We start from the raw sequence: 19,748 nt of genomic DNA, 5'->3' as shown, positions 1-19,748 counted from the left end.
CTACTTTTGGCCTTAACTTCCCCTGCCTGTTCATGTAGTGAAGTTATAACCATGGGTTGTTAATTGGTTGGTTGTAAAATTAAAAACCTGGCCAGGCTCCTGGCTGAGAAGGCTGGTAAGGAGCTCCTGACTGAAGGAAAACAAAACCTGCTGTGAGAGCAAATAACCAACCCATAACAAATAACAAGTCCATAAAAGCAAGGATTTCAGCTCTTCTCATCAAGTCTTTTTCAAGAGATTTTTTTCCTGGATTGGAAACAAGGAGTTTGTCCTACAAGTATGGGGTGGGGGGAGGAGGGGGAAGAATCTCTGTTCCTTGTGAATTCCTGCCCTCTTTTTGCCATGGCTTGAATATATAATAACGATGCTGAACTGTTGATGTTGCTTTTACCTTCTATGGGTGTTTAATTACACAGCTGAAAGAACATAAGTGTCATCTGAATAAAGCGGAGGAAACCATTTATATGTTGAGAGGCAGGGAAGGCATATCTTTTGTGTGTCTGCAGTTGCTTCCGTGGAAGCATTTAATATCATGGCAGTCTGAATGACCTACAGCTGTGTGGCAGCACAGTGTGAAGCTGAGCTGCTCAGCAGCACCAGCTCCCTGCTCTGTGCAGTGAGACCGTTTGCACAACACGGGCTTGCAGAGCCTGGAGGTGCAGACTGGGACTGGTGCTTTGCCTGCTCTCCCGAGCTGACTCTGCTCCAACGCTCCCTGCAGGGTGAGAAGGACTGGCAGAAGTACGAGACAGCCCGGAGGTTGAAGAAGTGTGTAGATAAAATCCGAAATCAGTACCGAGAAGACTGGAAATCCAAAGAGATGAAAGTGCGGCAGCGGGCGGTGGCACTGTACTTCATTGACAAGGTGAGGCTGTTCCCCAGCACAGCCCGGCCTTCCCTGTCCTGGCACTACTTGGGAATGCTGTGTGCTTGTCTCCAAGGCAGGATTGAGCCCAGTTACTAAGGTATCCTGAGACTTCCTGGAGGGCAGGTCCCGTCTCCTTTTCCTTCCCAGTACCTGGAATCCAGAGCAATAACCCATTGTGCTGAACGGGGCTATTTCAGGCAGCATTGTTTAGTTCAGGCCAAATTCACAGCCTGGTTCCAGAATCGCCCAGTTGGATTACTGGGAAGTTTGTGTGGACCTTTTGTCTCCAGCTGTTTCAGTTTTCCTGCTGGGAATTTCTGCTGGTTTGTCACCTCTTTAGTAGGAGGTTGCAGTTGTGAGGTTTTGTAATTATGCTGAGTTTTTCACCACAACGTAAAGAAAACTGCAGTTGTGTTGATGCATTTAAAGCAACATACAACCAGTTCCCAGAGAGCTGTTCCCTGGTAGCATATGGTGTCTTGACCAACTAAATTAACAGGTTTTGTTCAAAATGGTTTGATGTAAACCAGGGAGCTCTGATGTGAATAACTGTGGTTTCATATGAACACTGAAGATTTTTTTTTTTTCCGAAAATTAGAAATGGCTTTAGCCAGTCCTGTTAAAATACATGTTTTTACACAGCCAAGTGTAGCCTTGAGATAATTTACATAACCTATATGCTATTTGAAGTATATTTAGTGTGCAGTGAATAAGTAGGCTCATAGAAGATGAAGAACTGAACTGTACGATTTGTCTCAAGCAGAGTTCACATGGAAGTCAATTTGATTTTTAAAAAATACCATACTTTCTGAAATGAATTTCCATTAGTCAGAACTGTCTCACAGTTTGAATTCCTTAATGAGCAAAAGTTGGTAAAACATCTTGGCTTGAACTCTTTAAGAAAGGAGATCTTCTCCTCTGGACACTGCTCATTCTAGGCCAGAGTCTGAAAGTTTGCAGCATCTGTGTTCTGGGGATGGTTTGAATTCCTTAACCTCTCTTGTCTTGACATCAATGTAGCTTGCCCTGAGAGCTGGTAATGAAAAAGAAGAAGGAGAGACAGCTGACACCGTGGGCTGCTGCTCTTTGAGAGTAGAACACATCAAGCTGCATCCTGAGCTGGATGGGCAGGAATACGTGGTTGAGTTCGACTTCCTCGGGAAAGACTCCATCCGATACTACAACAAAGTCCCTGTGGAGAAGAGGGTGAGGCACTTCCACAAGCACCTCCACAGCCTCAACTGCACACAAGTGTGGCCAGCACAGTTTTTATGCCAGTAACAGGTCACTTTGTCCCTGGTCAGATACCCAGCCAGAAAATAAGTCCGTTAGTGTTCCACCTCTTTATTGTCAGGGCTGTGGAAGGTGACATAGCCCAGCAGCCGAGATGTTCAAACATCTTACTGCTCTTCCCTCTGGTCTCAGTGTGAAGAGTTGGCATAACATGACTGTGCCAGCCCTGTTAGAAGAGTTTCTTGGGTCCCATTCTGGTCAGCAGAGTTGGTTTTGTCCCCTGGAGATGGTAGAGTTGTAGGCCCATATAATATAAAATATATATTATATATATATATATATATAATGTATAAGGTAATAACAGCATAACAGGTTCTGAAATACCATGTGCCAGCACTCTTAGAGCAGCAGTTTGCCTTGGGCCTCGATGGTACACATTTCTCTGTCTCAGTGGTTGGGTTCATGTTGGAGCTGAGCCCTCAGGGAGGTAGGTCTTGACCTCGGGTGCTCCAGAGCCTATGGAGTGGGTGCACTGGTACCTCTGCCTCTGAATCTGGATATCTACCAGCCAGGACTTACTTCTTATACCATGTCAGTTCTTTCATCTCTTTGTCATCCACCAGTTTCATATTTGCTGTGAGCTTGGCCTCATTCCAGAAAAAATCCCCATCCAGCAGTGTGAACCTGGAGATAACTATCCAAAAAGACTTTTATTTTTGTGGGTGTAACAGCTCTGCATCTGGCCCACAGCTCTGCAGTGAGCACAGTGTATTAGATGCCCCATGTGTAATGCTGTGGTAATTTTAACAACAGTCAGCAGTAAGCGTTGGGCTCTTGAGGAGCAAAACAACTGAAAAAATCAAACTACAACTCCTCTAGAAATTAATGTGCTGGAATTCTTACTTCCTTGTTTAAAGAAAAAACAATTTTTTCTGTTTAAATTTATTGGTGTTGGCATCTCGTGATGTCTCCTCAATGCTTACAATGGGGAATTGATTATTGTGGAACTAGAAATCTTTGTATATTGGGTGTCTGTAGAAGAACGTGTGTTGTTGAGAAGCTGGGGATTTGGAGCATGCAGAGCTGGGATTTGTGGTCTCTTTTTTATAACTGAAGATGCTTTGATTATTCTCCCTACCCCAGTGAGACTTGTTTGGAATGAAACTGTGTGAGACAATGCAGCAATGAGAAGGGTTGGTTTCTGATAGCTGGACTCCATGGGAAATGGCCATGGGGTCTCTTTGGCTGGAGTAAAGATGGAGAGTAAGGAAAGGGCAGTAGCTTTTCTTCCTCTGGGGGTCTCTCTCTCTCTGTTAGGCAGCTCAGCCAGAGCAGAGTCAGGTGTCCTGCAGTTTTGATCTAAAGGAGGAGGATAAGGGCATTGAATCCTCAGGACTCCCGTGCTGGGGAGGAACCTGTGACACAAGCATTGCACTGAGAGGTGGGTTTTGCCTGTTGGGAAGTAACACCCAGTATCATCACTGTGCCCTGAAAACAGTTTAACTGGCTCCCTGGCAGTATTGCTTCCATACATCTTACTGCTGCCCAGCACTGTCTGCTCTGTGTGCCTGAAGGTCCTGGTTTTCTTTTCCTGCAGGTGTTTAAGAATCTTCAGCTGTTCATGGAGAACAAGCAGCCTGAGGACGACCTCTTTGACCGCCTCAATGTAAGCACACAGTTCATGGGGAGGGGGTTGGGGCACCATGAACAGGCTCGCTCTGCCCCAGGCAGTAACAGCTGCTCTGTTCCAGCAGTGGTTTCAGTGGAAGTTTTCTTCCAGAGCAGCCTAAAAGCAGTGAGAGACTGTCTCAGTCTGATGTCTCTATTGTCCACTGTGCCCACAGGTTCCCAAAGCAATGGGCCTTGGTCCTGGTGAGCCTGGCTCTGACCTGGGGAGGTTTTTTCAGGGTTCAGAGATGATGAATGTGTGAAGTGACAGATTTTCAGATGCCATCCCCATCTGCACACTTGGCTCTCTGGGAGCACTGTGGTGGTTCAGGCACATTTAGAGTTACTGGAAACCAGGGCTTCCACACCAAAGAAATCTTTTTTGGCCACTTGTGGTACTTGTTACCAATCTAATACTTGTTGGTTCTTTGTTCACTTTTCCTGTGGTTTCAGTAATGTTGTGGCTATTCTGTTGTGGTCAGGTCTGAGCACAGCCGGCTCCAGTCGTGAGCTGTGGGTCCAGAGATTTTACAAAGGCTGTGGTCAATTCTGGTGCTGACTGTCATCTCCTTCCTGCTTCTTTAGACCAGTATCTTAAATAAACACCTTCAAGACCTTATGGAGGGACTGACAGCCAAGGTATTCCGTACTTACAACGCCTCCATCACGCTACAGCAGCAGCTCAAGGAGCTCACTAACCGTAAGTCTTGTCCCTGAAACTGCGAGGGGAACAGATCTTACCCTGCAACACAGACCTGGCTTCCTTGCCTGGGCCACAAGTCATATATCTGTTCACCACTTCCTCATTGCATTTCTCCCAGTGCAGCTGGGACCCAGCTGAGGTCTGATCAAAAATCTGCTACCACATAGCCTTTTGGGGTAGCTGAGCAGCCCATCACTGGGGCAGGGAAGACTTGTGAGCACACCAGGGTGTTCCTGCTAGGTTATACCTGTCCCTTACCAAATCTTTTTGCTTTCTGTGAATTGTAAGGGGCTGTAGATGACAGGCAAGGCAGGTGCATCTGTAACAGCCCCATGTTTCGTGGCTGCTCATTCACAACCTCTGTAAGCACTGCTGGCTTGCACTTTGCAGCTTTACAAAGTGGGCACACTGAATTGTGAAGCCCAGTGGTGTCCTGGGCAGTATGGGCCTGCTGTCCTCTGCTCTGAGCATGGCTGTGCTGCTTCCCCTCTCTTGAGCTGACAGATGGTGTCAATGGTGATGAATAAAGAACCTGCCAGAAGGAGTTTGGGCCTGGGATGGATGGGGTTGGGCTCCTGGGATGTAACTGGGGCGTGGTGTTGAGCCTGGCCCGTGGCAGGGGAGGGTCGGGTCGGTTCTGCAGGCAGTGGGGCAGGGGCTGGGGCTGCACACCCTGCAGAGCCCCCACATTCACCTCTTTGCTGTCCTTGCCAGCGGACGACAACATCCCAGCGAAGATCCTCTCCTATAACCGTGCCAACAGAGCGGTGGCCATCCTGTGCAACCACCAGAGAGCTCCGCCCAAAACCTTCGAGAAGTCCATGATGAACCTGCAGAGCAAGGTACCTCCCCCCTGCCCAGCTCTGGGCTCAGGGCAGGGCTCCAAGTCCTGTGTCTTGGGAGTTAGAATTCCTTTCACTTGGGGTGAAATGGAAGCAGAGCCTGCTTTTCCCTATCAGGATTTGGGTAGTGCTGCATCAGAGATGGGCCTGCTTGGAGAGGAGCAGTGAGCTGGAAGGGACTGTGTGAGTTGTCTTTTATTTGTAAAGAACAAGATCAGACCTTTTTTCTGCCCTTCATCCCGTAGCTGTGTGTTCTGCTGCCATTGAAACTCCAAAGCAGCAGCTCTAGCTCTGATCTGTGTCCCCTAAAGAACCTGCTGTGGGCATCCACCCCTGTTGTGTGAATCTCGGGCCGCTGTCAGTGTGCACATAGTACATTATGCCCCTCTGACTTGACCTCTTCCTTTGCAGATTGTTTCTGGTGAAGGCCATGAGGTCCAAAGGGGTTAGGTCTGTTCCTGGTCTGGCTTTAGAATAACCTTCACAATAAGGAGTTCTGGTTTGGCACTGCAGTGTCCCCTGCTTCCATAACACCTAACCTGGCTGCCTCCCCCCTAGATCCTAGAGCTTGGGGAATGGTTGAACAGGGGCTGCAAAATGCTAAATCTCCCTGAATCCTGAACTTATCGGGGAAGAACTGCCTGAAGCCTTAACACCTTCCAGTGTGTAGGATTTGGGGCTGATTCCTGCTGAGGGAACAGGGATCGTCCTTCTGTGTTTCCATGAGAGGTACTGGCAGGATACAGTGAAGGCAGACAAGCTGCCTGGAGGGGCTGTTGGCCAGGCCAGACCAAGCCAATTCCTTTGCCTGCTTGGTTGTAGCTGTGTTAGAAAGCTCCCAGCATCACCTTGTCTTGGGCAGTGAGTGGGGCCCTGTGGGATCTCTCCCCACACTGGGCTGTGCAGCAGTGAAGGGCCAACGGCCTCGCTGTCCTGCAGGGCTGGGTCTGACTCCTGGTGCATTCTGAACACAGTCACAAACTCACTCCCTGGTCACGCTGCCCAGGGGTGTCTGCCACAGCTGTCAGCAGCTTGTTCACAGTGCTGCTGTCTGGTTTTGCCTCTCCTAGATTGATGCCAAGAAGGAGCAATTAGCTGATGCCAGGAGGGAACTGAAAAGCGCCAAAGCTGATGCCAAGATCCGGAGGGATGAGAAATCTAAAAAGTAAGGCTGGTGTTCCTGGGCTTTGCAATGCTACCAGAAGGGATCCTTCTCCCTGCATTCCATTTTCCTGGCCTGTGATTTGGGAAGGCCATCTTTTCCCCTCTTTCTTCTGTGCATGAAGAAATGGCCACCCAGGGGCTGGTCTGACGCTGCGGGTCCTGCCGTGGTCACTCGTGCCCAGCCCTCCAAGCTGAGCCCCAGCAGAGCTCACCCACCCCAGAGCTGCCCAGTGACCCCTGTGCAGTGCTGCTGCCTGGCTGGGGAGCCAGGAGTTACACAGTTAATGCACAGGCACCTCCCTGTTCCGCTCTCCCCGTGGGAAGCCCACGGAGCAGACGATGTGCTCGGGCTCCGTGTGGGCTCTGCAGAGCAGCCCCAGGGGTGCTGAGTTATGGGAGCTCTGAAAGCAGGATCACAGCGTGACTGTTCCTGAGGGATAGATGGGCTGCTTTGGGAGTGGGTGTAGCATCAGAACAGTTCAGGCTGTTGCTTCCAACCTTTTAAAACAAAACTGCTGCTTAAGATTCCTGCTCTACCTCTTCGAAAATGTCAGTTCTTAATTGCATGTGCAATCACCATCTGTGCTGACACGGCTGCCCTGTGTGTCTGGTGGCATTGCTTACCTTGAGCAGAGTCCCTTTGAGTTCTCACAGTGCTGGCAGGGCATTAGGAGTTCAATGATTTGTTCTTTCCCACCCCAGGACGGTGGAGAGCAAGAAGAAAGCAGTGCAGAGGATTGAGGAGCAACTGATGAAGCTGGAGGTTCAGGCTACAGATAGGGAGGAGAACAAGCAGATCGCTTTGGGCACCTCCAAACTCAACTATCTGGACCCCAGGATCTCTGTTGCTTGGTAAGCACCTGCCTGGGCTGTGCTGGGGTGATCCCCTCCACCCCTTCACCTCTGTCGTGTCCCCCCCCGTGGCAGGGGAGGGCTGTGGCCAAGGGCAGCGTCTCTGGCCTTCCCTTCCATCTCCAGCTCTAACAGCATCTCCTCTCCTGCAGGTGTAAGAAGTGGGGAATTCCTATAGAGAAGATTTATAACAAAACCCAACGAGAGAAATTTGCCTGGGCTATCGACATGGCAGAGGAAGACTATGAGTTTTAACCTGTTTTTATTGAGCTGAATTTTATGGGAAAAGGGAGTAGCCTGGTTTTTAGGGAGATTGATAAACTGTGAGCCTTACTTGTCCTTGGATGCTGGGGAAGGGGGAGGAAAGGGGCAAGTGAGCATCAGATAACACAGCCAACATCTTGCAGAAAGCATAACCTGGAAATATCCTAAAGGAGCTGAGCCAGTTGTCCTATGGACAACTTATTTAAAAATGTTTCAGAGATCCAAATTCTAGCTGTCTGGTTTGTGTGGTTTTTCTCTTGAGGCAGGGCAAGTGGATGGGGGATTTGTCAACCTTCCGCCAGGCAAATTCACCATCACACTGAGAGCGTGGGAATCTTTAGCTACTGTATACAAAATCCAATTATATTGGTGCGTTTTTACAGTTAGGGTTTTGCAATAACTTCTATATTTTAATAGAAAATGGACTCCTTAACCCCTGCCCTTCCCCTCCCCCTCCCGCCCCATTTCAGAATTTAACAAATAAACAAAATTTAAGGAACCCAACGCACCTGTTACAGCTGTCACTATAGTCATGGAAATACCCAGATCTTTTTCAATTTGTCACTTGAAACAGTCGTGGCATTGGAACATGAATTACAAATATCCACCGCATTTGTTCAGAGCAAATTGTGATGGGAAATCGGCCTCCTGACTTGAGTGTTCCTTTTTTTAAATGTGAATTTTTATTTCTTTTAATTATTTTAAAATATTTAAACAGTTTTCTTTCTTTCTTGATCTTAAAGATCGTGTAGATTTGGGGAGTGGGTGGGGGGAGGGGGCCGTGTGATGGGGAGATGTGTGTGGAATTTGAGGACAAGTGAAATTGGAAACAAATGACATTCCCATCACCCTTTGTTCTGAACATGCTCTGTACACTTCCAGAATTATCTACTTTTTAGGTTTGTCAGACTGTTTTACCTTTTTCCCCCCTTTTTTTCTAAGCCCCACTCCCCTCTTTTACTTGAAAGATTTTATTGTGTAAAAAGAAGTTTCACAGGTCAATGAATTTCGAGGGAAATGAGCATTGGTCCAAAAAAGGAAAATAATCAAGATTTTAGGGCTTTTATTTTTTTCTTTTGTAATTGTGTAAAAAAATTTTAAAAAATTTAAAAAGGCAGAATTTTAATGTGAAACCTTTTTTTGCTATAATCATTAGTCTTAGAGGCATTGTTAGCTTAGTGTGTGTGCAAGACCATTTCCTGCAGCCTTTCCTCAACAAGTATCTTCTATTTTTATCATGAATTCCCTTTTAATCAACTGTAGGTTATTTAAAATAAATTCCTACAACTTAACTGAGTGTTGGTGTCTGTGTGTTCTTTCACCTCCGGCCCTGGGCTGTGAGGTCCCCGTGGCTGCTGTGCTGGAGGAGGTGATGGGCTGATGATGCTGAGGCCAGGGCAAGGGCCAGGTGGGTTTGGAGTGAACCAGGAGTTGTGTCTTCATCGGGGTTTTGTTGAGAACGGTGTGGGTTTATGATGCCAGGGGTCTGAAAGGCATCACCTGGCTGTGGCTCTGGGAAGGGATGATGCTTTCCACAGCTGCCAAAGCTGCCCTTGTTTCTCAAGTAGCTCTCACTGCTGCCTGTGATGCGTCACGGGGGCTCTGTGGTTGGCTGTGTGCTCCTGTAGCCAGATCCTCAGTGAGGCACGTGGCTGGGAAGGGCAGGAGGCTGGGCAAGGACGTGGACAGCAAGGCTGAGGGATGATTCCATCTCCTTGGCATTGAGAGCAGCCCAGGCCTGGTGTCCTTTAGGATCCTGGAGCAGATCCCTGGCTCCTCCACAAGGACCTCCCGGTGACCCCAGTGCTGGGGGTGGGCTCCCAAAGCCCCGAGGGTGGCTGAGCCAGCTGAGGAGCCTCTGGGCAGCCAGCCCTGAGCCGGGCTTCCTGCTGCCCGCTGCGATCTTTGAGGCGCTTTGTTGTGGCTGCACAAACTCGCGTTTGGCAGCAGCACCATTTACTCTCTGGGGCCTTTCCAAGGTGCAGCCGAGAAAATGCCAGCGGAGAGGGAAAGGGGCTCATTGTGCTCCCGACCTGCCCGTGCCTGGAACAATGCAGCCTGTAAAAATATCCTTTCTATTTATACAGCCTCAGTCAGACCTGGCCGAATTAAATTCCCATACCGTGCACCGCTGAGCAGGGAAATGTTGAATGGAGTGGGAAGGGATGTGCTCTGACAGAAGGGATCTCCCACCCCAGCGTCGCTGCTGGCAGATCCGCTTTCTCCCTGGGCATGGCAGAGTGCCCTGGCCAGGCCTGGAGGTGTGAGGCCAGCCTGATGTCCCAGCTGGAGCGTGCTGTGCCTCTCCCTGTCAGCAAGGAAAAGTGTGTTGGTGCAAAAGCGGCCCTTGGAAATGTGCCCGGCTCCCTGCGGGCACCGGGAGCACAGGCACTCATCCCCTGCTGGCTCTGTCCCGGGCAGGGACCCCAGGAGGGTTTAATCTGTGGGTTTGCCTGTGGCACAGCAGGGCGAGGACCACACACCCCACACTTTCCTTGGACAATTCCCAGACCCCATTGACTCACTGTGCAAACAGGGAAATGGCCGTGGATGTGCCACATCCCGTTTTGCATCCCAGCGCTGCAGTGCCCGTCCTCGCCTGCCCCGGTGCCACCACACCAGTCCTGTTTTCCTGCCCCACGACAAGGCTTGTGTCTGGCAGCCAGGGAAACTGAGGCAGTGGTGACGTGGCCAGAGGAGGGGGCAAAATGTGGGTTGAAACTGGATCTTGTGCATTGTGAGCCCATGGACAGGCCCTGACAGCCAAGGGGAGGCTGCAAACCCTGCAGGATGCAGCCCCATCCCCCTTGAAGGCTTACAGGATTCCAGGGTTGGAAATTGAAACCAGGTGAATTCGGGATATTAAAAAAGCCTGTGCTCCCCGTGCAACGTGAGGGAGCAGGGCCGGGGAACCTGGAGCTGCAGTGGGTTTCCCATCAGGTGCCAGTTGTAATCCAGAGGGATCTTGCAGTGCCTGTGAGGGGCAGGAGGGTGTGGGGGGAGGCAGCCCTGCCTGCGGGCACAGCTTTGCCCAGCAGTTCCTCGGAGAGCGTGCACGGGGCGGGCTCCGCGCCAGCATCCGCAGCAGCTCCACAGCCCCAGGCGGGTCTGCTTTCCATCCCCGGCAAAACACTGCTCTGCGTCTGCCAACACCAGCCCGGCCAGGAGGGGACTCCGCACCGCCTTCCCTGCTGGTTTTCCAGATCCTGCTGCCTGCAGCACCAGGGAAGCTCTTCCCTGATGGTGGTTTTCTCAGCCCACGGGCTGATGTCATGTTTACCCACCCCAGGCAGTGCAGAGCAGGCAGGAAGGAATAAATAACCTGGAGTGGGGCACCTCTCCCAGGGGTTGCAAGATGCCAAGCAACCCTTACTCGGATGAGGATCGGGCACCTTCTCTCAGTGAATGGTCCCCAGGGCAGGAGAGAGATGTGTCCACTCCCAGACATTGGTGTCAGAGGGATACTGGGCTGCAGGGACCCCCACACTTGTCTGTGTGGTGGCCTCGGAGTGCTCTTGCCCTGGATTTTGCTCCCCAGCCCTTGAGCATGGCCAGGGGCTGTCCTTAAGCCAGAGGTCACCTGTTAGCCTGTTCCTGGTGGGAGGATGCAGCTGCTCCATGAATCCTGCAGGATATGGGGGATGGCATCCCGTGATTCGGAACTGTGAAGGGGGAAGGTGCTGGGGCCACTCAGAGGGGGAAATCCCCTTTTCCCCAAAGGTGTTTGCAAGGGGAGATTGCAGAACACGCAGCCCTTCACAGCCACACGATCCAGGGAATTAAAAACGGGAATGTAATGGAAGATTTTGCTGCCCTGAGGGGTGGAGCATGATTGCCCACAGCCTGGCAGATACAGGAGCTGGGACCACCAAACAGAGCTGGCAGGCAGCAGGCACACAAAGGTGGTTTCATGTGCTGTCAAATTAAATGATGAAACTCCTTGGTGTGCAGCATCTCGGACATGGAGAGCTAATGCAAGGCTAAAAGGTGATTAGTCAAACCTGCAGAAGAAAACATATCCATTGCAGACACCCCACTGCAAACCACATCCTGCAGGCAGCAGCCCCAGCCAGGCAGCGCTCCGGGGCCGGGGACACGCCGTGCCGGGGGCTCTCCTTCAGCACAACAGGCAGGATTTGGGAGTGAGGGAGTTACCTCTTCTGCTTCTTCGATGGCCACGCTCCCTTCTCAGGTTTTGCCCTCAAAAACAAGGGTGTGCCCATAATGCTCAGCTATTTTAAGACCACTGGGAGCCGGCTGCTTCCTGCCGGTCCCGAGCGAGGCCATTCCACAAGCCAGGAGTGACTTCCACGGTGGTTCACCCCGGAGAGAATGTGGCTGAGAGTCCTGTGCCAACACCAAGCACAGACTCCAGTGGCTCTGGCTCAGCTGAGCACATCCCCAGCGTCCTGTCAGCCCTTACAGTGCTGTCATACACTGCTCGTTTCTCTCAGGGCAGGTTTAGGTGCTTACCCTGGTGTGTCCTTGCCTTTTTGCTGCCCAGACACTGGGTGGGATCCTAAACAACCTTGTAGGGCTCCTCGTGAGTGTGCACATGTGTGTGTGCACATGTGTGTGCAGGTGTGTGTGCATGTATGTGTGCACGTGTGTGTGCACGTGAGCGTGCATGTATGTGTGCATGTATGTGTGCACGTGTGTGTGCAAGTGTGTGTCCAGAGTGTCCCTTTGGAGGTAAGTGGAGCAGCAGGGACAGAGGGAGCTGCTCATACGTGGGGTGCACGTGGGGATGGGGGCCCCTCACTTAGAAAGTGATGCCCCTTCCAGGCCCACCCATGAGCTGGGGTGTGAGATAAGGGCTGCTCAGCACAGGCTGCCTTGCCCTGGCCCTGTGGACACACGTGTGTGTATGTGTGTGTTTATATTGTATACATACACATATATCACATACCTGTGCATTTCTATGTGGGGTACAACCCCTCCAACCTCACCTGCAGCAGGGCTGTGCTTGCCCTTGGCAACCATTGCCTCTCAGGGGCAGAGATGCCACTGGACTCTGTCCCTAGCCTGGGACACCTGGGTGCCCAGGGTGTCCTGGTGGGGCAGAGGGCACAGGGAGGAAGGCCAGTGGCACACAGAAAGGGAAATTGCAGGCTTTGACCACATGAATGGAGCAAACTGCTCTGAAACGCTTCCCAATTCAACCACTTATCCCCTCACTAACCCTGCTTTTGTGTCGTCTCCAGCCGGGGCCAGAGAGGGGCTGAAGACCGTCCAGAGACCCACGGTTCCCTACACGTCTCCCAGGGCCAGGATGCCACAGGCTGCCCCGCAAGCCCCATCCCGCTTTCCACGGCAGCACAGATCCAGCCGGGATCTATGCGGAGGAAACTGCAAACGCAGACGGGGCTCCACCGGGAAGCCGCCCCATGGCGCCAGCGGCACCACAGCGAGGGCTCTGTCCGCAGGAAAAGCCACCGGGATGCAGCACCGGGCCCCCGCACGTGCCACGCAAACCCTGCGGTGGGTGCTGGGACCCCGCGGTGTCGGGGGGTGAGCGGCACCCCGGGGACCTGGGAGCCCTCCTTGGGGGGTGCAGGGTGGCACCCAGGCGTGCGCGGGGGAGCAGGGTACCCCGGTACATGGGTGTGCCATGCGGAGCAGGGCATCCCGGTACATGGGCGTGCCATGGGGTGCCCGGCACCCCGGTACATGGGCGTGCCATGGGGTGCCCGGCACCCCGGTACCCCAGGCGTGCTGGGGGGTCTGTAGCACAGGCAAGCGGGGTCCACACTGCCCCCTGCCCAGGCGGGCCACCCCGCGGGGGTGCTCTGTCACCCGAGACCCCGCAGTCGGTACCACCCGTCTCCGTGCCCCCCGCAGATCCCCCGCGCTCCGCGTCCCGCCCGCCCCCGGCGCGGGGACCGCCCCGCCCGCGCCCCCGCCCCTTCCCTCCCTCCTCCCTCCTCCCTCCTCGCTCCTCCTCCCTCTGCTCTCCCCGCTCCTCCGGGCGGCAGCGGTGCGGGGCGCGGCGGGGCTCGGGCGCTCCCGCTCCCCTTTGTTCGCCGCTCCGATGGCGGCCGGGCCGGGCGGCGGCCCCGGCGCGCCCAGCGAGGCGGAGGCGGTGCAGCTCTGCCGCAGCCTGGAGGTGGGCACCGTCATGACCCTCTTCTACTCCAAAAAGTCGCAGCGACCCGAGCGGAAAACTTTCCAGGTGAAGCTGGAGACGCGGCAGGTCACCTGGAGCCGCGGCTCCGAGAAGGTCGAGGGGGCCGGTGAGTGCGGGGCTGGGGGCGAGCGCGGCGGGGAGCGGGGCGAGAGGGGCCGCGGTCCCTCGGGGCGGTGGGTGCGGGGCTGGAGCCGCCGTTCGGGGGGCGGCGGGGGCTGGGTGGCGAGGAGGAAGGGGGAAAACGAAAAAGAATTAATTCCCGGGCTCTCCGCGCTCAGCATCTGCCCGCGGGCAGCCCGGGGGGTGCGGGGGGTCCGGCTCCCAGCCCGGGGCCGGCCCCGGCCGCGCGGTGTGCGGGGGATGCGCGGGCCGGTACCGCCGCTGCCCCCGCCCAGCGCCGCCTCCCAACTTTCCGCATCCTTCTTCGGCACCGAACTTCCCCTGGGATAAACGAGGTGTTTTCCCGGGTGGTGCCTTGGCTAACAGCACCGAAAAGGCGTAGGGAGCCTCGGAAGGAGGCAGGGCTGGTGTGAGCCCTTTTGCGGTTGCACCTCGGAGCAACAGATGAGATGGAACGGAAAAGGCAAAAAGTAGGAAAACCAACCCAAAATATTGTAGTTCCGTCCTCTTCCGCGTTCCCCTCCGCACATCTGCGCGGGGGTGATGGCACGGGGTGAGCTGAGCGTGGGGCCGGTCCCGCACCCCGTCCTCGCAGTGGGTGCTGGTGCGGCAGCCCCGCGGTGCCTCCGGGGTCCCGCGCAGGATGGGGACCTCTGGAATGAGGAGGGCACGGGAAAGGGTGCGTAAGAAACCTGAGTGTCAGACCACAAAGATGGGTGGGAAAGGGGGCGAGAGCAGCGATGCCCCACACTGGGAAACTTCTGACCTCGGTGTTGGTTTCCCAGGTTACTGCTCTTTCTCTTAAACGGCCCTTCCCACCCCCACATGCACTAGCGCAAGGACAGGACGAGGGCTGTTTGGTGCTGGAGGTGAGGAAGAGGGGATGTGAATGAAGGAAACGTGATGTCAGTGCTGGCGCTGGCCTTCCCTGTGCTGAGGGGTGTGACTGGGGCACAGCGAGGCCAAGGAGGGGCTGTTGTCTCTCCTGGCAAGTGCTGCTGGCCCAGGGTGGGAAGGTGGGATGCTGTTAGTACCAGGGACTCCAGTGAGGGAAGGATGTGGAGATGATGGCCACATCTCTGTGGCAGGACCACAAAATGCTGGTGCTTCCAGTTTGGGGCTTTTGTTTGCCCTTAGACCCTCGGAGTCCTCTACCTTTTGCCCAGTGGTGTCTCCAGGCAGATCTGGAGGGAGCCTTGGGCTCCTTTAGCATCACCAGGATGTGAAGCTCCCCCATCCCTTCCCCAGAATGGCCTCTGGGAGCAGTGAGGCAGTGGGAGAGGGAGGAGAGAGTGGCAGTCTATTGACACTGGGCTTAAGGTGTTTGTAAACTAAGGCACAGCCAACGATGCTTGTGCTGGGGAGTTTCTGGCAGAGCCTACTGACCACATGTGCCCGTGGGCTCTGGGTTCCCCCTGTGTGCCTCCCAACACATGTGGTGTTCCCACAGTGTGTGTGACCCTCCCGAGGGGGAAGGTGGGCCACACTGGAGACAGGCAACATCAGCCTGAGGAGCTGCCATGCCTTCAGCCCCATCTCTCTGATGCTGGATGCTTTCTCCATGGCCTCCTCTCTGCACCTGAGCATCTCACCCTGGCCTCAGTCCCCTCTTGAGGTGTCACCCAACACCCTGAGCAGCACCCATCCCCTTGCCCCTCTTTCCTCACAGGGCTGAGGAGCAGAGCTTCGCTTTAACACTTCCTGGACAGAAGTGTGGGAGCTCTAGGTGGAAATATCAACTTGTGTACACAAATAGTGACTGTGTATCTAGGCAGGCAAGGCAAAGCCACGGGATCGATGGCCAGCAATACTAGGTTCTTGGCCAGCTTCCCTATTTTTATCTGGATGTGCTTTCTGGGCAGAAAAAGGATGCCTGGGAAAAGCCAGGTGTGTGACAGCTCCACTTCACGTGGCAAATACACTGATGCATTCCCCTCCTGGCTCGTCCCCTTGGAACAGCATCTCTACTGGACAAAGTCTGAGGGTTTTCAGGTCAAAAACTGGGGGTGTGATGTTCATGGGTCTGTAACGGATGTTTATGTGTTTCTTGAGACGTGGAGACCACCAGGGAGCTTCAGACCACCCTGCACACAAGTTAGTTGTCTAAGTAGGAGTGATCCTGGGTTTTTATCCATTTCAGAACGAGTGAGTATCCACAGTGTATCACATACAGAGGTCTTGGACTCGGGGCATATTGTGTGACAGGCCGTGTACTGGAGAGGTGTCTGACACTGTGATCACCAAGCATAGAGGATCTGTGCTCCTTTCTCTGTGCCTGGTGGGCTGTGCAGAAAGCAGATGTGTGTTTGTCTGGGGTGGGCAGTACTGGGGGACTTGGCTCCGTGACTGACCCTGTTGGGAAGAGCACAGCCCCTGTGGCTGCAGCCCGGGAAGGGCTCATCACTGTGGGAGATGTCACAGAGCAGTTGTCACCCCAGGATCTGCTTGTGCTGGTCTGTCAATACTTCTGATCTCTCCACTGGCCATACTGCTTTGCCCAAAGGTGATGGACCATCCTTTGTTTCAAGTTACTTATTGAAGCAAGCGGGTTCTGAACCATCCTCTGGAAGGAACTTTTGGCACTTAAGGACAAAGCCCTTCATGTGCATCATCATCTCCTAACAGCAGGGAGGTTGGACCAGGGGGATGCTGACTGGGGAGGAGGTTGTGTAGATGTGGCTCTTGGGGATATGGTTCAGTGGTGGACCTGGCAGTGCTGGGTAAATGGTTGGACTCGATGGTCTTAAAGGTCTTGGGTGACATCACCACACGTGCTTGTAGATGTACAGGCAGCCAACCAGCCTTGCTGGCCACCACCCTGCCCGGCCTCTGCTGCCCGTGAGCTGGGAGGTGCTGGGGTGCCGGGAGGGGGGAGCCCTTGCTGGTGTGACAGCCCTGTCGTGGTGCCCTGCTCTGTGACCCTTGTGTAGGGCTTTGTGAGCGCTGCATAAAGAGTGACCTTTGTGTGTGGATGGTGGGCGTGTGTCCCCCACATCTCCCCTCGGTGGGGGCGGCGCGGGCCCGCAGCCAGCTGGGCTCCCGATGAAGAGCCTCTTCTCTTGGACAGGGCCCGTGCCTGCTCCTCGTTAAGCTCTTCATCCTGCTCCAGGGCGCTGGGGCTCTCCACGAGCTGAGGGCTGGGGAGGAGGGGGGAAGCTTCCCCGTGTGGGAAGCCTTTCCCTTTGGAAAGCAGTCACCTCCTTCCCCTGTGCTTTTTCAAAACCGAAACTGAAAAATGCAGTCCTAGTTTGTGCCAAAAAAAGGGCATTTTTTTCAGTTAATATTTGTTTTTATCCAAAGGGTTCTAGCCAGCTCTAATTACCAATGCATTGCTTTCTTGCTAATCAACTCTGCAGAGGGCCTGGCTGCTGTGATGGGAAGAGTGCTAATAATTTTCTATTCTTTTTGTTAATCACCCAAAGCAAAGTAGAGCTAATCCCTTTAGTCGGTTGTCTTTTATGCATTTATATTTTTTTTATCTTCCTGTGTTAACTATTTTTTTTAATATAAAAGGATCTCGTGTTCTTACCTTCATGTACTGGGGGGCTATAGGCCAGCTTCTAATTGATCTGTTAGCCTTGAAACACGTCAGAAAATTCAGAGAGTTTGCTCAGAGAGCGAGCTGAAAATTTGGAGCAGATGTTTGTTTTATAGGGGAGAGAGAGGAGGAAAAAAAACTACCTCAAAAAAAGCCCTGGTTGCATTCTTGCTTTCCGTGAAATGAGCTCAGTCCCGTGGAGGTGCAGAAAAGCCCTTGCTTGTGTAAAAGAAAAGAAAGAGGCTGTAAAATATTAATGCAAAGTGGCTGTGAAGTGTGACTCGTACCTGCCTCAGCCATTCCAAGTACCTGCCTCTTTCATTAGTCTGCCAAGGCGCAGCTTTTTCTTTTTTACTTATATTTTTCTGAGGCCATCTGCTTAAACTGAGGGGCTTGGGGCTCTTGAGAAGCGAGCAAGCCAGAAATGGCTTTCAAGGATAAACTAACTTCAGAGCAGCTCCTCGAGGGGTGTGGGAGGGCTCCTGCACGGGTGGGTCCCCCCCTGCCCCACCACCAAGGATGCAGCCCCTGCAGCTGGGAGGAGGGAGCTCTCGGAGGTGCCTTGAGCAGGGGGCTGCAGAATGGTCGGGGTGGGAGGGGGAGAGCGTGGCTGTGCCTGTTGGGATGGTTAAAGCTTCCCCTGCTGACGCTCTGCTGTGGGAGTTTCTTGAGTGTGGGTTTTTTGTGTCGTTACCAGTCCCCTTCCTGCTTACGAGGGTATTTGTGTTACCCAGGGGAAAGCAAGTGAGCTCTGCTGTGCCTTCACCTCCAAACTGAAACAGCCTCTCCCCTCACTTCACAGCCCTCTGTCAGCCTCTTTTTCTACTTGGTAGCATCTTCCAGGAGGAACAGGTTAGAAGACCCCCTACTCATGCAGCAGTAAGACACATCAAAAATTACCTCCTCCCTTGGCACCTCAAAAGCTTCTCTGCAACAAAGGAAAGCTTCTCTGGAGAGCAGCTGGAGGTTGGCCAGCTGGGAGATGGGTGCTCCCCTGTGGTACCTGCACCTTTGATGCACCATCTCTCTGGTTCCTTCATCTACCAGTCAGCCACGTGGAAGGAATTGGCTCATGGGGTTCAAGCCCACTAATTAAAATGTGCTGGAGAGGTTTTGGGTGTTCTTGGACTGATTGCTTCTCACCTACATCAAGGGCCTGAGCACTCCAAGTTTTTCAGGGCTTGGCTTTCTCCCTGCCTGTTGGCTGAACACCATGTGTGGCCAAAGGAGCACCCGAGTAAGCTGGATCTGAACATCTGGCTTTGCAGAGTCCATGCAAAGAGGTGACAGTGCTCAGCTCCATCACCTCCCATCCCTGGGGGCAGTTTTGTGGTGGGATTTCTTACAGGACATTTAATATGTCCCATCTCAGTCACAGCTGAGCCAGGAGTTGCCCAGCCCAGTTGCCCAGTCTGTGATCCCTTTACTGCTCTTTGTTTTAGCTCCCTTGCCTGCACAGCAGGGATGGTCATCCTTATCTCAGAGCCTTTGCTCAGCTCCTTATCTGATCGCAGTGGCTGCACTGCAGACGTCCCCAAGACACCATGACTGTCACCCCCGTGGCCTGTGTGAGCAGGCTGTGACCTCCTGCATATCTTACAGCTTGCAGACAGAGGAGGACAGGCTCGTCTGCCGCCTTGGTCGGAGTCAGTGCTAAAGTCCCTGTCCCTGAGCAGTGCTCAGGTCTCTGCCTCCAAGCTCTGCCTGTGGCACAGCAGGTTTGACCTCTGAGTTGCCCAGTGGTGCAGCCTTTGTGTAATTTTTGTGTTCCTGGGAACTCAAGCACTGCTTTTTGTCTGAGACCTTCCCCTCCAGAGAGCAGTGGGACTGTTGTGACCCTTGGGGACAGACCCCGGTGAAACCACTGCACCATGATGGGCAACCTGTCCAGGATGTAGGACTCGCCAATACTTGGGGTGGAGCAGGAGCTCTCAGAACAGAGGCTCAGTTGTGACTGCCTGACAATTTTGACTACATAACACAACACAAACTTCTGCTTGAGTTCTGCCCATACAAGCTGCAACAACTTGACCTGTGGATGGGAGCTTCAGAAGCTGCTGGAAGTGGAGCACACTTGACTGTGTGTCCAACTCCTCTGTCTCTGCCAAAGTGGGATGCTGCTGGGGCTGGTGAGACAGTTTTGTGCTGAGCATGTCATCCAGGCCATGGAACTGGCTGGCAGGAGCTGTGAGACCCCTTCCAGATCCTCCTGTTGTTGGGCACAGTGATTGCTGTCCTGCAGGGCTGTAGGAACACCCAGGACCACACTGTGGGTGGGCTGTGGTTTGTGAGGTGAAGGGGCCAACAGTGGCAGTCTGGGCTTAGTGCTGGGTCAACCAAGAGCTGGGCTGGTGGTTTGGGCTCAGGGG

General features: G+C 53.5%; 2 protein-coding genes across 3 annotated transcripts in view; both read left to right on the top strand.

Moving 5' to 3' along the window:
* Nucleotides 1-8,891, top strand: part of TOP1 (DNA topoisomerase I) — a 65,679-nt gene extending 56,788 nt beyond the window's left edge. Inside the window, exons 14-21 of the mRNA XM_032704925.1 lie at nucleotides 722-865; nucleotides 1,889-2,074; nucleotides 3,699-3,767; nucleotides 4,355-4,469; nucleotides 5,187-5,314; nucleotides 6,385-6,479; nucleotides 7,181-7,330; nucleotides 7,483-8,891. Of these exons, the coding sequence (XP_032560816.1) occupies nucleotides 722-865; nucleotides 1,889-2,074; nucleotides 3,699-3,767; nucleotides 4,355-4,469; nucleotides 5,187-5,314; nucleotides 6,385-6,479; nucleotides 7,181-7,330; nucleotides 7,483-7,585 (990 nt within the window). The 3' untranslated portion in view covers nucleotides 7,586-8,891. The remainder of the gene's footprint in view (nucleotides 1-721; nucleotides 866-1,888; nucleotides 2,075-3,698; nucleotides 3,768-4,354; nucleotides 4,470-5,186; nucleotides 5,315-6,384; nucleotides 6,480-7,180; nucleotides 7,331-7,482) is intronic.
* Nucleotides 8,892-13,623: 4,732 nt separating this feature from the next.
* Nucleotides 13,624-19,748, top strand: part of PLCG1 (phospholipase C gamma 1) — a 41,433-nt gene continuing 35,308 nt past the window's right edge. For both annotated transcript variants that reach the window (XM_032705219.1, XM_032705217.1), the window contains exon 1: nucleotides 13,624-13,827. In XM_032705219.1, the coding sequence (XP_032561110.1) occupies nucleotides 13,626-13,827 (202 nt within the window). In that variant the 5' untranslated portion in view covers nucleotides 13,624-13,625. The remainder of the gene's footprint in view (nucleotides 13,828-19,748) is intronic.

This window comes from Chiroxiphia lanceolata, chromosome 17 (assembly GCF_009829145.1).
Source record: "Chiroxiphia lanceolata isolate bChiLan1 chromosome 17, bChiLan1.pri, whole genome shotgun sequence".
Classification (NCBI taxonomy): Eukaryota; Metazoa; Chordata; class Aves; order Passeriformes; family Pipridae; genus Chiroxiphia; species Chiroxiphia lanceolata.
Note: the sequence above shows the minus strand (reverse complement) of the source record. Positions and strands in the feature narration are given on the sequence as shown.